Here is a 15410-nt window from a genome sequence, read left to right on the forward strand (position 1 = left end):
ACAGACAGCTTACTGAGACTGAACTTGACAAAATAGAGCATGACAGCTACGAAGCCAACACACAAAAAAATACAGAATGGGCATTAAAACTTCTCAAAGAAAAAAATGGAGACAGACAAGTATGAAGCAGAGGATCTTAATAAGGTATTACGATCATTTTATGCATCTGTGCAAAGTTTCGCGGAAGGATAAAAATGTTAATTTAAAACAAATATGCCAATAAAATGTTTCAAATTCATATTCATGTCCAGTTTTTTTCTTATGTGACAAGTAGCCGTGTAATAAGCGGGATAATGTAGAGTCAGCCGGTAGTTATCGGGAAATAAGCCCCTTCAGTGTGATACAAGACCCTCCGCTTCGCGTCGGGTCCTGATCACACTGTCGGGGCTTATTTCCCGATAACTACCGGCTGCCTCTACATTATCCCTTACATATCAAATATATCAAATGACAGAAAGACCCCCTGCTTTCAAACAAACAAACGAAAAGGGAAACGTGTCATCTATCTATATTTTTTTCTCTGCTTATAAACTTACCGAGGTGACATTGGAGTAAAAAAAATCTAAAGTTTAGTTTCATGTGCTCATGTAAAACTTTCATGTGCTAACGCGAAACCTTCATGTGCAGAATTTTTTTTAAAGTTTAGTTTCGCGTGCGCACATGAAACTATCGCATGCACACGTGAAACTGTCGCGTGCGCACATGAAACTTTCGCGTTCACGTGCGCACGCGATAGTTTCACGTGCGCATGCCAAACTAAGCTTTATTTCATTTTTTCTCCATGTCCCCTTAGGGGCTCCGTATAAACTAAACTAAACAAAAAGCTAAAAAAATAGCAACATACATGGAGTGTAAAATTAATAAATCATTTTTGTTTCAATTTTTTAATAAATTGGGTAAGTGCGCCATCTAATCGCATGTGCATAATCGCGGTATTACAGATAACCATGAAAACTCATCAGGAACATGTTTTTTCATGCAAATGTTTTCTCTTAATTGACGAGATAACTCGTCAATGGCGGGGAAAGAGGTAACACATGCTGTTTTTGCTAACCTCATGTTAATCTTGAGTACCTATAGAGTAGTATTGCATCCTTCATTTCTCCAAAGAGTCTTTAGTTTTATAAGATTTATAAAAGACAGATCACCTGTACCGCTTCTTTCCGAAAAAGTTGAGGTCCTGGAGGCATGTACCGTGGACGGAGCGAGTCACGTGCATGCAACATACAAAACATTATCCCACTATCTCTGGATAATTTACGATTCACTACATGTTTGTGTCGTTTACATTAAATGCACTTATGTGCCGAATGCCAACAAAACACCCATTTGATGCAGTTTTACTTACCATCTGCAACTCATGACCCGTTTCAGACCACCCCATTTTGACAAAATTCAGCGTAAAACAAACACACGCACAACTCCGCTTTTACCACAGATAAACTACATATATTGTTCCCATAATGCTTGGTTCTTTGGGAAGCTAAACAAGCTTAAATTTCCCTCACAAACAAAAACTTATTTGGTGAAGTTGATTTCATGCCAGCTCTTGTTTGCGTGTGCTATCCCGGGTGAAGTGCCCATATAAGGACTTCCACTGCACTTTCTGCACTGCTTACGCAACAGATTCAGTAGTCGAAAAAACTTGCACAAAATACTCTGAAAATTATTCTTTGAACCTTTGCCCATGTTTAGCATGAGGAATCCAACTCTTTAACTGTGTTAGTTAACAAATCAGAATGCATGAAATACCATTAAACACCCCCACCATCTTTAAACACACAAACATGTTCTGACTGGCTTTCCTGCTGCATGTTGCTTTCTGTGAGTTAAAACAAACACGGTGTAACATGTCCATGAGAACGCAGGACATGTTTGATTTTGGGGTCAATACAACAGCCCTAAAATCTGGTGGCATATTCTTACATGACCTCAAATGTCTGGTTAACTAAATCTGACACTAATGACAAATGGAGCAGGCGTGATTCATAGGAATAGAGAGAGAGAGAGTACGAGCTCTTGCCCGTGATGTCTTTGGCAGTGTTTTCTTCGGTCTTGGATGAGGTTCATATGCGTCACAATAACACGCAGAGATAAGCTTTGCTAAATCAAGACTCCAGCGTTTTATACATGTCAGTTTATAGACGTCCATGCGGGGGCTCACTCTCAGAACCAAATGTTCTGGGTTTTTAAATAAATTTGCAGACGCTTGATGAACAAACATTGTGTTGGGACAAAAGTGTTTTAGTGACACACGCCAAGCCAGACAATCAGAAGAAAAACTTAATTAATATCGAGAGAGAGATGATGGATTCAAACCTGCATCCACACAACTACATGATATTTGAATTTGTTGCATTTGATAAGTGCTGAACTCTAGAGCCTCTGTGTTTTTCACTTACAGGGTCCTTGCCAAATCTGCAGCGGTTTCGAGACTGTGCAGAGGCCTATAAATCTGGTCACAACATTAGTGGAGTCTACCACATTTACATCGGAGACATGACTGAGCCAACCAAGGTGTGGGATGTGTTTTTTCACAAGCACAACGTGCTGAGTGTGATTTTGGCTATTAAGATCACGCAGCGTGTATGGGATTTAATCATAAATCTGAAAGACAATTCGAGCCAGGGATGTGGAAAGATGTGTCTTGCTGTTTTCATAGGTCTTCTGTGATATGGAGACAAGTGGAGGTGGATGGACGTTAGTGCAACGAAGAATTAATGGTAGTGTTAACTTCCAAAAAAGTTGGAAAGACTACAAACAGGTAAGTGTGCACAAACCCTAATGCACACAGACACACATGACCAAACCTTTGCAGTGCAAGTCAGCCTGGTTAATGAGATGACTCCACTCATCCACTCAAAAGTGCCTTAATAAAAGAGAGACAATATGTACTATTCGCCACTAGAAGTCACAAAACAACGACTTAGCTTGATGACCCTGTTAATAGCGTGTCCAGTCCTTAAAACGCAGTGGTTGTTGCGGGCAAAAATCCTTGATCTTGCGGCACGTTTTCTTAAAATATGCAAATATGCGGGATATTTATGCAATTTTATGCGATGAAATTGTGGTAACTTGCCAAAATTGCGTGAACTTGCAAAAACTGCGTGAACTTGTTTGCAGCTTTTGCAGATTTTCTTTGATGTTCACTTCACAGAATTACGTCACTTCCTAATGTTACCATGACAACAGGGGACATGGCTGTGCTTTTGTGAAGTAAATGTCACATTATTTTACTTTCTGCAAAGAGATATATGGCTTTTTCCTACGAAAATGCGGTGATTATGAAATCTTGCAAGCCCCGCATATTTTGCGAGCAGAAATCTGCAATTTATGCTGCGAAAGTGCTGCGTATTTAAAAAAATGCGGACCCAGCGTAAATATGCGGACTTTAGCTGATTATGCATTGAGGGACTGACTGTCGATAGGAATCAATCCGACAGGACTTACAAATAATTTTCATGGATGATTTGGGATGTAACGATTAAATCGCGTGTCCCATTAAAAATGCCTGTCTGAAATCGATACTGAATCGCAAGGCTGCGATTCTTTGTTTCATGCACAGCTTGTGCGTGTACTACGGCATTTGGTCAGAAGGAAGTACTTATCAATCTAAAATCATTATGAGTCAGAGTTGTTTATAACGTGCATTTAAAAAAGCAACACTCGTTAAACAAAAATCATTCAAAATATTCTTTATTATCATGAAAATACCTGAACCAATTTGAAGAACAGCGATATAAATATTAGAATTTGTAATGCTACTTCTTCTGTGGCCTTCACGATCTTTTGATGTCACATGTGAATCAGCAAAAGCAGGAACCGAGGATAACCAGGCATAACACCATTGACAGGGGTATATGAATTCTCACGTTAATAAAATATTTAAAATGATTAAAAATAAATTCACACTGTACCAATTTTTTATACATTTTTATGGAAAAATCTTACATATTGTGCCTTTAACTTACTTTGAACAGATCGCATCATAGAGTTTGCCATGTTGAGGTCATAAGATCAGGCAAAGACAACTCACTTCAATGTGAGAACAGTCTGCTTATCTGTGATTTGTATTAATACATTTTGGCAAGTTTCCTTGTGAACATGAACCGAACCAACGAGAAAACACAACGTTACAATTAGCCTGTCCTGTTTTATAACCGAAAGGTCTGAAGGGAACCTACAATTGTAACCAGCTGAAAGTTCAAAACGCAATCACAGCACATTTCTCTGATATTTTGAGTGCTTTAACATGTAGAAATGAATAAACAATAAAATCAATACTGCACTTTCCCAATGCAACGTGTGCCAAGAACATGAAGAACCTCTTGTTCTGGGAAACCAGTAATCATGTTTGAAACTATTCTTACAACGTACATACAAAAACAGATGCTTTGTGTCAAATGCATGCATTTTAAAAATACATTTTATTTAAAGTGATGCTATATGTTCTTCCTTATGCAGGGATTCGGTGATCCTAGTGGAGAACATTGGTTGGGTAATGAGGCCATTCACCTGATCACCAGTCAAGCCCAGTACTCCCTTCGAGTGGAACTTAAGGACTGGGAAGAAACTGCTGCCTATGCACTGTATGACAAATTTCAACTGGCCAGTGAAAAACAACAGTACAGGTATCAACTGCATGGTAGTTTGCTTGTTTTTAAACAATAAAAGATTCATCTTGCTAAATTATTCCACGCTTATTCTTCAACCACACTCCCAAAAATTTAGCATGGCCTAACTGTGCTTTCACACCGCCACCGGCGAGAGCGTCAAAGTGGCTGGAAGTCATTCATTTTCAATGGGAGCAGCGGCGCTGCGCGTCATGTACGGTGTGAGCATTGAGGAGAGTTGAAATCAGCTCAACTGTATGGTAATGAGCGGCAACCAATCGGAAGCCGGAAACATTCGGTGGCAACCAATCGGAAGGCCTTGAGAGGATTCCAGAGAATGCATTCGAGCGTCATAGCGTCCACTATACCTTTTCTGTGCCGTCGTTAGTAGGGCAGCCAAAGCTTTTATTGTCGCTCTCGCCGGTGGCAGTCGCCGGTGGCAGTGTGAAAGCACAGGTACATGCACAGACAGATCCACAGACAGGTGTGGTTTTTAGTAATATCTTTAAGGTAGTAGAAACAGTTTTGTGTGGTGTTCCTATAAAATAAATTACAACAACTATAATATTATTTGCAAGTTTAAAAAAAAACTATAAAATAGGGCTGCATGATATATCAAAAATTTTCCGTTATCGTGATAAAAGTGTATGGAATATCTATATCGCAGACAGTTGCGATAACTTTAACTCATTTTACGTGTCTATCATTTGTGTGTTGCATGCTTAGATTGTCCGAATTAGACCAATCAAAAGAGGCCTTACTAAATACCAAGTAGGTCTTATACTGTTATAATACTGGCTAGACTGTTGGTGAACCAAGCGTCTCAAAGCAGAGAGCGGAAAAAATAAATAAATAATTGGCAGGAGTAGAGACGAGCAAAGAAAAAAACAGAGACAAACTGGTGCCTAAATAAACTGGTACGTCTAAAAAAAGCGAATGAAATAGCATTTTTTCTAGGGTAATGGTATATCGCAAATATTATCTTGCAGCATATCGTGCAGCCCTACTAAAAAAAACATGTGAACAGATTTTAATCTTTAATTTTTGAGAAAGGACACTAAATAATTTTCTTTCCTCAGGCTTTTGCTGGGTAGCTACAGTGGAACAGCAGGACAGCAAAGCAGTTTAGCATCAAACGGCCCGGGCTTCAGCACCCGCGATGTTGACAACGATAAGTGCGCTTGCAAGTGCGCCCTCATGATGACTGGAGGTGAACTACATAACATTTATATATCATATATGTTGAAGCAGCTAAGTCTATACTTAAAGCAGCTGAGGGTTGCTGGACGGTGTATTTGTACTCGCTCACTTTGCTTAAGTTAAATGTCATTAAATAAATGTCCACTCACCATTTGAATGCTCAGAGTATTCATTTTATTTAATGTGTTGCATTGTTGTAACAGCATGGCCTTGTGATACGGTCAAAAAACTGTGTGTTCACCTTCCTCCAGCAACACCTGTCACCTGAAGGAAGGTTCCTACCTATATTCACTGAATATAGAACAGTGACACCTAGTGGACACCTTTACAAGACAAATGGCTCTTACATATGTATTATCTCATTAGAAAACACTTTTTCCTCCTAGGACTTTTTTCCCTCCTGGCTAAAAAAGTCGGGAGATTTTTCTCCTAGGGGGTCTTTTCAACCACGGGGAGTCAGCTGACATTGGATTAACTTAGCACTCTCTTCTATACGTCACATTATTAATACGCTCGCTTGTAAAGTTTATTCATAGCCACTGTATTTTGCTACTTATGTTGTCTGTCGATTTTTCTTTGTTTTCCCCTGCTTCTATTAATGTAAAGTTGCTTTGAAACAATTACTAATTGTGAAAGCGCTATATAAATAAAACTGAATTGAACATTTACATTTTAAAATAAATGAATAAAATGAAAACACAAGTTTAAATTCGTCTAACGTGTGCGTAGACAACTAGCTACAGCTTTGAATCAAAGAAACACCCATATCTACTCACTACATGTCATTCTTGACCTTCTTTCTGTGGAAAACAAGAAAAAGTACCATTTAAAATATCAGAATGATTTTCATGTTATTTTTATTTTACCACATCATTTAGAAAGTTTGACGTAGTTGTTACTTAAAGGCCTAACTTTATCCTAGATGATCTCAGTAGGTTGTGATCTGAAAACAAAACTGTTATCCAAAATCTCAATCCCTCTAATCCACTGCTGATGGAAGAAACCTAAACTATATCTCTTAATAATGTAAAACACAAAGTTCAGGTCTCCTCACCTCCCACGCCCATTGTCCAAACAATTTACTCTAGGGCTGCTCTTAGCTTCAGATCCCACACCTCTTGGCTCCAAGAAAAACAACTTTCTAATACATTGCAATTGATTTTTGAAAATTGTTGAAGTTAATCACTGTCAAACCAGCTGGAGCTCTCCAAGTCGCCTTTATGTTTGAATTTCAAATCAGAAGATACGGATTCATCGGTATGCGCATTCCAAACAAAACGCGCGTCGAGGGAGGCGATACCGATTTAATCGGAGTTAGATCGACCGTGTCCCTTTCAGAAAAGGGAAAGTCTGGTTAAAATCAAAGAATCACAGTTTGCTATGACAGATCTCCCCGAGAGATCTTGTACACAGTGGGACAGTATATACTGTACTTTAAACAATTACTGTCCACAGAGAAATAAAAAATCTGCTCAAAAACAGGGTGGAGAAAATCCTATAAAGAGAACAGGGCGAAGAGGTTGTATAAATCAGTCCCTCCAGAAAAACGTGATTATGCGATCGCATGATTCAACGCATAATCAGCCAAAGTCCGCATATTTATGCGGGGGTCGCATTTTTCAAATACGCTGCACTTTTGCAGCCTAAATTGCAGATTTCCATGCACAAAATATGCGGGGCTTGCATGATTTCATAATCTCGGCATTTTCGTAGAAAAAATCACATATATCTTAGCAGAAAGTAAAAAAAAGCGCAGCCATGTTCCCTGTTACCATGGGAACCTTATGAAGTGACGTAATAATGTGACGTGAACATCATTGAAAAGCTGCAAACAGTTTTTGCAAGTTCCAGCAATTTCATTGCATAAAATTGCATAAATATCCCACATATTCCATCGCATTTTTTAATAACACATGCTGCAAGATCAAGATCTGCGTTTTTCTGGAAGGACTGATGTCTTGGACGGAAATGTCTTGTGTTCTGATCTTAACCGTAAATAAGAGGGAAATAATAAGTTGCTAAGAATAGTACACATGCTCCTAACCCAATCCTAAATCATTGACCCTAAAGCCCTAAGTATAGTGTGCTTTTTTACATGACAGGAATGTACGCACACGGTCGAACGCACATCCTTGCAAAGTACAGTTTATTTGACTCATGCATGTACACAGACATTTGTCGCATGCATATTGCGACAAAATGCAATGCATCTCCTAGGCTACATACTACATTCGGCAGACGCATGTGCGACTTTCTGTTACATAAAATGACATCCTCACCCTAACCCAACTCTAACCCCAACCCCAAGCGAAAACAGTTAAAAATTCTGACAAATAAACGTATAAACCAATGCTTAAAATGACATCCTAACCCAGTGCTTCTCAAATAGTGGGGCGGGACCCCCAGGGGGGGCGCGCGAGACCCCAGGGAAAATACTTTTTCAGGAAGTGATTTTTAAAGACATTACACCCCAATCACGCTGATTGTGTTTTTTATTATTATTTATTGATTATATTTAATTTTTCAGTATCAAATGGTCAAAAAATATACTGTAAATAAGGATTGATTTTTTTATTTCAGGCAAATTGATGCATTAAGTCTTTTCTGTTACAGACTAAAAAACAATGTTAATAAAGTTATTCTTTGTTGTAAGTTGATCGATATTTCTTTTTTTGTGTTTTCTTTTTGTGTTTTCTCAATGTTAATAAGGATACAATGTTTTGCAGATGTGTAATTTTACAGACAAATTATACTATTTACAGTCGCGGCAGAGTTGGGGGGGCACGAAATGTTTACCTCTTCCTAGGGGGGGGGGGGGGCGTGACAGAAAATAATTGAGAAGCACTGTCCTAACCCAAACCCAACTTTATCCTCGTGCGAAAACAATTTAAAAATCAGAGGAAAACCACAAATCTAACCCCATTCCCAAGCGACAATGGTTTGAAAAAAGGAAAATATTTAGTAACCAATTCGTGAAACTGGCACGAAAAAGAAAGTCGTGCCACAGACACATGAAAACGCGGAAACACGTCACTTAAACGCTCAAAAATTTCAAGCTGAATTAAAAAACAATCATATTCCTATCTTACCATTTCTGCGCTACTCAGAAGCTGGCAGAAGGCTCGATATAGTTCCTAAGTTTTTCATATCTGAATACAAAACTGCTCATAATTGCTTACATAAAATAGACTAATAAGAAAAAGTAATAATACAGAAAAATAAATAAAATCACAACAATAATAGCAGAGCAAACATTGAGGTCATAACATAACATAATAATTGGCTTTGTATTGTCGGCAGAATTTGGTCCTTGGTAAAAACTAATTGAGGAACCCTGGCGTATAGTATGATTTTTATGGTTTGATAGAAATGATCTTCCAGGACAAACAAAGATGTCATAATTGGTAAAATCATGTTCACCAAATTGGCAGTCCTGCAGAAAGGTCATGAGGATAAAAGCAATAAAGTCTGGACTAGTTTGAAGATTATTTTGGAAAAATAACAGCTAATACAGATGGAAGTTTCTGTCTGAACACAATAATAGCACGAATATTGTATAAATGCAGAATAAACCACTGACCCTCGAAGCACTACCCTCCAAAAAATCTGGGTTATTTTCAACCCAGCGTTGCGTAAAAAAGGAATTATGTGTTGCAATTTAACCTACAGTTTGCTGGGTAGTTTTAACCCGTTGTAGGGTCAAATATAAATAATTTCTGGGTTAATTGACCCAACGGTTGGGCTTGTCACTTTTTGACCCAACGTTGGGTACATACAGAGAGGCATGCACAATGAATGATAGTTATTGATAGTTATTTACAGGTCTCTAAATCTCTTCTCAATGTATCTTTCTTCTGTAAAGGCTGGTGGTTTGATGCATGTGGTCTCTCCAACCTAAATGGAATCTACTACACGGTGGGTCACAACATCCGCAAGCTGAATGGGATCAAGTGGCATCACTTCAGAGGACCCAGCTATTCGCTCCAATCCACTGCCATGATGATCCGACCATCTGACTTCTAATGCGGAGATTTGTCTATCATCACTGTGTCACATTGAATGACGGATTGAACTTGTTCGAAGACTTCCTGGGAAGCATCAAAGTTGAAACTAATATTTTGATAAACGATCAAATGGTGACGTTTCAAAACGAATCAGAGAGGACAAAAGACATCAGAATGAAAATTTCACCTCATTTCCACGTTGCGATTTCTCGCTCACGCATGCAAACACACTTAAACCCTCAAAACTTTTCTATTCTGGATTAATGTGTCATTTACAGTCTGAAACGATGACAACTTTGCTTTGACAAGGATCGAGGGTCATTGTTGCGACATCAAAGAACCTTGAGAACATCAGGAGGACTCAAGAGAATACAAACTCATTTTGGTTTTCAACAAAAGACTCAAAGAGGCTCCTCGTGTATCTGAACTCGTCTAGATGCTTACATGCTCAGAATCCAGGCAAAGCTGTCCAGAGGAACACCAAATGCACCTTCATATTTGACTGGTTTTACAGTATTGTCCAAAAGTTCATGATAGATAGATAGATAGATAGATAGATAGATAGATAGATAGATAGATAGATAGATAGATAGATAGATAGATAGATAGATAGATAGATAGATAGATAGATAGATAGATAGATAGATAGATAGGGGCTGTTTACACTTGGTATTAAGATGTGTTTTCATCGATCGGATCACAAGTGGACGAGAGTGACACATTACGTTTACACCTGGTATTTAAATCCGTCTCTTTTGTCCACTTTCGACCGCTTCTGTGCTGAATACTATGAGGGGGTGGTCTGTTAGACGGTGGGCGAGTCTCTCTGCTGTCATTCAAACCCGAGCGGGAGTAATTATGAGTTTATATGGACGCAAACTAATGCACTGCTTGTTTAGCAAGTAAGTGTTTGCACAGTGTTTTGTAGATGAGTATGTAAGAGCTTTCTTTGAATTTTCAGCGCAATTGATGAAATAGGATCGCGCAACTTTTACCCGCTTTCAAAACGAAACTACGGAGATCAGCCGCTTAGTTTTATCAATGAAAGGCTAAAAATAGCGCTGTTCACCGAATGTTCACGCCAGAAGTCAAAAAAGACGTAAAACTTGTGTTTAATACCTCAGATTAGATAAATGGGCGGAGAGAAGGCGGTCGCGTGTGGCTGTTCGAACGCATTTAACCACATGTGCGTTCCGCAACTCCAAAGTGATCCGATCGAAAGTGGTTTCGACCACCTCTGGATGTGGTTGAAAGTGGTCGAAAGTGGACGAGCTCAAAACGTTTTGAACACCGTTTACACCTGGCATTAACGTCGTCCACTTGTGATCCTATCTACGAAAACACATGTTAATGCCAAGTGTAAACAGCCTCATAGATAGATATGGCTTGTGTCTAAATAACTGGATATTTTTATATTGTGCATTTTATGCTTTTTTATGCATCTACAAGGATAACTATATTTCTGTCAACTATGTAATAATAAAGTTTAAGTCGACAGCTTATACCTAGCTACAAGAAATAACTGGTTAGCATGGACCAATTAAGCCCTAAAGTTGTGCTAGCCGCAACACTGCCATTTAAGTGAATGCAAATGGTAATGTTTCAGAGATAAATGGAATATCAAATAAGGGAAAATAGTGGGCGTGGCTTGTGTTTATCGACGTTGGATATTGAAAAGTAGGCATTTCAGTCCACCTCCACCACCAGTCCATCTCACAGCAGACTATTAGAGGGGGCGGAGTTAACAGATGCTCCGCCCACGTCATTATGCTGACCTCATCAGACAAGGATTGCCACAACAACATTTTCTGATTAAATTAAAGTTTATGAGGGCATATGAATTTAAAAAAAATTATAATAATAGCCTACACGGATAAAGTGTTTATAATGAACACAGCCATGTTCCAATAAAAAATCAGTTTTGATTTCATGGGGACTTTAACTCTTGCTCGTTCTTGTTGGGTTGCTACTCTACCTGAATGATAACAAATCCGTATGGACATTTAAAGGTAACCCTAACAATGCTGAAGTTTTGTTACAACCATCGCAAATGGAGACGTTAAATATGTACAATGGGACTCTACGCTTGCAATATGGTGGCTAAGCATTCACACCTGCTTTTATTTTGCATACTTACACAAAGTATGTCTTGGCCTTACTTGTGTGATTTGTCTTGTATGTTTGTGTGTGTGTGTGTGTGTGTAAAAGAAAGATGCTATATTTTGTTTTACTTTACATTTAGTGTGATCTGTTGTTACCATGTTATGTATGTTTGAAGGATGCACTTTAAAATGCAAAATATGTGGGCCATCGGGTTAGACAGCAGATATATCGACTCTCTCTACAACTGTCCGATAATAAATAAAGCTATTTGTTGCTGCTGTCGTATTTACAGTATAACCTTTTGCCCGTAAACCTTTCAACATGTATTATATCTTTTTGGCAATAAACCTTTCATTGCCTATCATTACTTTTTCATTATGAACCTTACAACGTAAAAAGAATGGTTCTGCACTCAAAGTGGATAATAGCTTTTCAACAGGTTGAAGTTTGTTTTATTGCCTTGAACAAAAGTTAAAACGCCAAAGGCTTTCCTGTCTCTTGTGGTCGAGCTTTCATGTCTTTTTTATATTGAACTAAACTTCACGTTTCTGCCAAAAACAGCAGGATCATATGGAAAAGATTCCCTCTGTAAATGGCAGTTTGTCACGATAAATATACATTTTTTGTTTTGTGAGGTCTGCAGGAGCAATAAAGTACTTCTTATATAGATAGTGCGTGCATTCTTCTGTGACCTCTTAATAGGTTTCATACCACATATTTTACCTAACACCTCACTAAAGTCATGCTCAGATCATTAGCAATACATACGATCTGGAACTCAGTAAAGATGAGTAAGAATGTGTTATCTTACAGATATCACGACTGCTTATATTTCTCAATCATTCACAGATTTCCTTACATGTACAGACAGGTCCAGTAGTTTTGTGGTTGCCTGGGCTGGAAACCAAAAGGTTGCAATTTAAACCTTGCAAAAAGCTAAAAGAAATCTTGCATACATCTTAACCTGTATTGACAGCCTTTAGCATCCATTAAGTTACCACAGCACTTTAGTAGGCACAGTAGGAGAATTAAGCTATTAAAAAAAACCGAATTATTTATTTAAAGGTGGAGTGCACTATATCAATATTTATGTGTCAGTCAAATCAGTCTTTCCAAGTGTCCCCATACACACCCTCCTCCCCTCTAAAGGGGGTCGCACACCGGACGCGCAGCTCAACGCCGCATCGTGTCTAGGACAACTCGGAGGTATTGTACAAGGGAAGTGCACATTAAATAGCGAGGGCTTTGTCAGATACCGTCTACTTCAAAATGCAAAATATACGTTAGCAGACAATGTTAAACGTTAATGCAGGCCCGGATTGGCCATAGGGAGAACCGGGAGGATTCCCGGTGGGCCGGTCTGTTTTTTTTGGCCACGAGGGCCGGTGTTGTCATGCCACCGGGATGACGCGTATTTGCGGGTGAGAGATGTCCCCACCGCTTTATGCACAAGTTGATTGTGTCCCGAGTCCGGACCACTTATTGGAAGAATTCTTGCATTAGGGTTCATTGACATCTAAAACGCATGGGAAACGCAGGACGTGCCGCTGTCTTCTGGTTTTCAAAGCGCTTACTTGAACACGAGTTTTGTTTCAGACGCATCTATATTGAGTGCGCTTGCCGGCCGCGCGTCTATATTTAAAATAAACTTGAGCGCGTCTTTTGAGTGCGCTTGCCGGCCGCGCGTCTATATTTTAAATAAACTTGAGCGCGTCTAAATACAAACCGGCTGGCCTCTAAAAGGAAAAGAATTTACAAAACGTATTTTTTTATTCAAGTCATAGATGAATTCTCTATGAATAGTCATTATTCATCGTTTACTGCAAGAGGAACAAAAATCTATTTGATGCAAAACTCATTAGTTTATTTGAAAAAAGTTTCAAAAGTATATCCATGATGTTTTCTTTTTTTAACACAATGTAGGCCTACGTTATTTAGCAATAGACATGATCTAAGTACTAAAAAAAGAGATACAGATTTTTTTCCATTTGTTTCCAAGGCATACTTGATAAATCTTGCTTGTGTATTGTATGTCAGGGGTTTCCAAATGTTATCAACCCAACAGTTAATCTCAAGACTCACCATTTTTTAGAAATAGAAATATAGAGGAAAACCCAAACACATTTGTTTCCTTTAGTTTTTGAATAAGTTTACTTTAGTAATATTATGGTCTTATGGTAGGGCTGCATGATTATGGCAAAAATTATAATTGTTTACTGCATTTGCACGGAATATGAAATTATATATTTGAAAAATACAGTGAATTGCAAGGCTGCAGAGAACAGTGCACTACTGCAGACTTATACTGAGGGTTTAAAGATATTATTTTAATAGTCAGTCGTGAACTAAAGTGGGCCGGTCTAAGGCATGAAACTCCAGGGCTGAAAATGAGTCCCACTCCGGCCCTGCGTTAATGTGATCATGTGAAGTATCAGTGGTTCTCACAGTTGAACCATGGTTGTTAGGTTACATCTCTGAAAAAGAGGGAAGATTTCTGAATATTGAATATTTATAATATTTACATATTGAATGTATAAAATTTGTAAATATTATAAAATTATAGCATGTTTAAGTGTCTTCAATTTCACCCCAAAACAACCAAAACAAATGTATGTAAAATGTTGATATTTCCTATGTGTTATACAGATTAAAGATCCTTAAAGAGAAAACCAATGCTACAAAATGTGTAGAGGACATTGAAAAAATATCATCACGTACATTTTTGGTTTACTGACTTGTCCTCACTAAATTAGAAAAAGTAATGAAATCTGAAGCAAAAAAAAAAAATGATGTCAATCATGTTTTTACAGATGTTAAACTTTGAATGGGGTCAAATGGACCCCAAAGATAATAGGAGGGTTAAGTAAACACAAGTATTACAAAATATAATAAAAATGTGTGATACAATTAATAACAAAATAAATAGATTATAAATTATATTGATGCAGATTTTAAAGTTAATTTACACATTTTTGTGTTCTACTGCCTTTGACTATTGTCATTTTTTGTAACTGCTGAGAGGTCCTGTTGCAGTAAAGATTAAAACTGAAATGAAAAGACTGTAGTATTTTGGCATCTACATAAATGTTGCTTTACATTTTGTCACAGCAATACATTTCTAACATTTATAATGTGTTTAGAAACAATTCCCTGAAATGTACTTTACACATACGTTTGTTCCCCCCAGGTCATAGGGTTACAGTGACTCAGTGAAGAGCATTATGATCTCGCCACAACTTTTAAGGATGTGAAATAAAAAAAAAAACAGCATCTTTGCTTCTCTTTGAAACCAAGACAAGAAAAAAACATGAAAATAGCAATAAACTTATGACAATTGTTATGTCTGTTTAGGCTTTTATCTCTTCATTTGGATGTGTTTAATAGCGAGTGAGAACAGAAAGCAACGGAAATGTCCAAATTAAAATAAAGATGCGTCATTTGCTTTGCATGAGGCTGTTATTTTGAGTTTTATTTTGTAAAGATAAAGACT

At 38.0% G+C, this 15410-nt stretch overlaps 1 protein-coding gene across 1 annotated transcript in view; it reads left to right on the top strand.

The window, feature by feature from the left end:
• Nucleotides 1–12010, top strand: part of angpt4 (angiopoietin 4) — a 50700-nt gene extending 38690 nt beyond the window's left edge. Inside the window, exons 5-9 of the mRNA XM_055213435.2 lie at nt 2405–2517; nt 2663–2764; nt 4465–4631; nt 5693–5823; nt 9676–12010. Of these exons, the coding sequence (XP_055069410.1) occupies nt 2405–2517; nt 2663–2764; nt 4465–4631; nt 5693–5823; nt 9676–9836 (674 nt within the window). The 3' untranslated portion in view covers nt 9837–12010. The remainder of the gene's footprint in view (nt 1–2404; nt 2518–2662; nt 2765–4464; nt 4632–5692; nt 5824–9675) is intronic.
• Nucleotides 12011–15410: the final 3400 nt, after the last annotated feature.

Source organism: Misgurnus anguillicaudatus, chromosome 8 (genome assembly GCF_027580225.2).
Source record: "Misgurnus anguillicaudatus chromosome 8, ASM2758022v2, whole genome shotgun sequence".
NCBI lineage: Eukaryota > Metazoa > Chordata > Actinopteri > Cypriniformes > Cobitidae > Misgurnus > Misgurnus anguillicaudatus.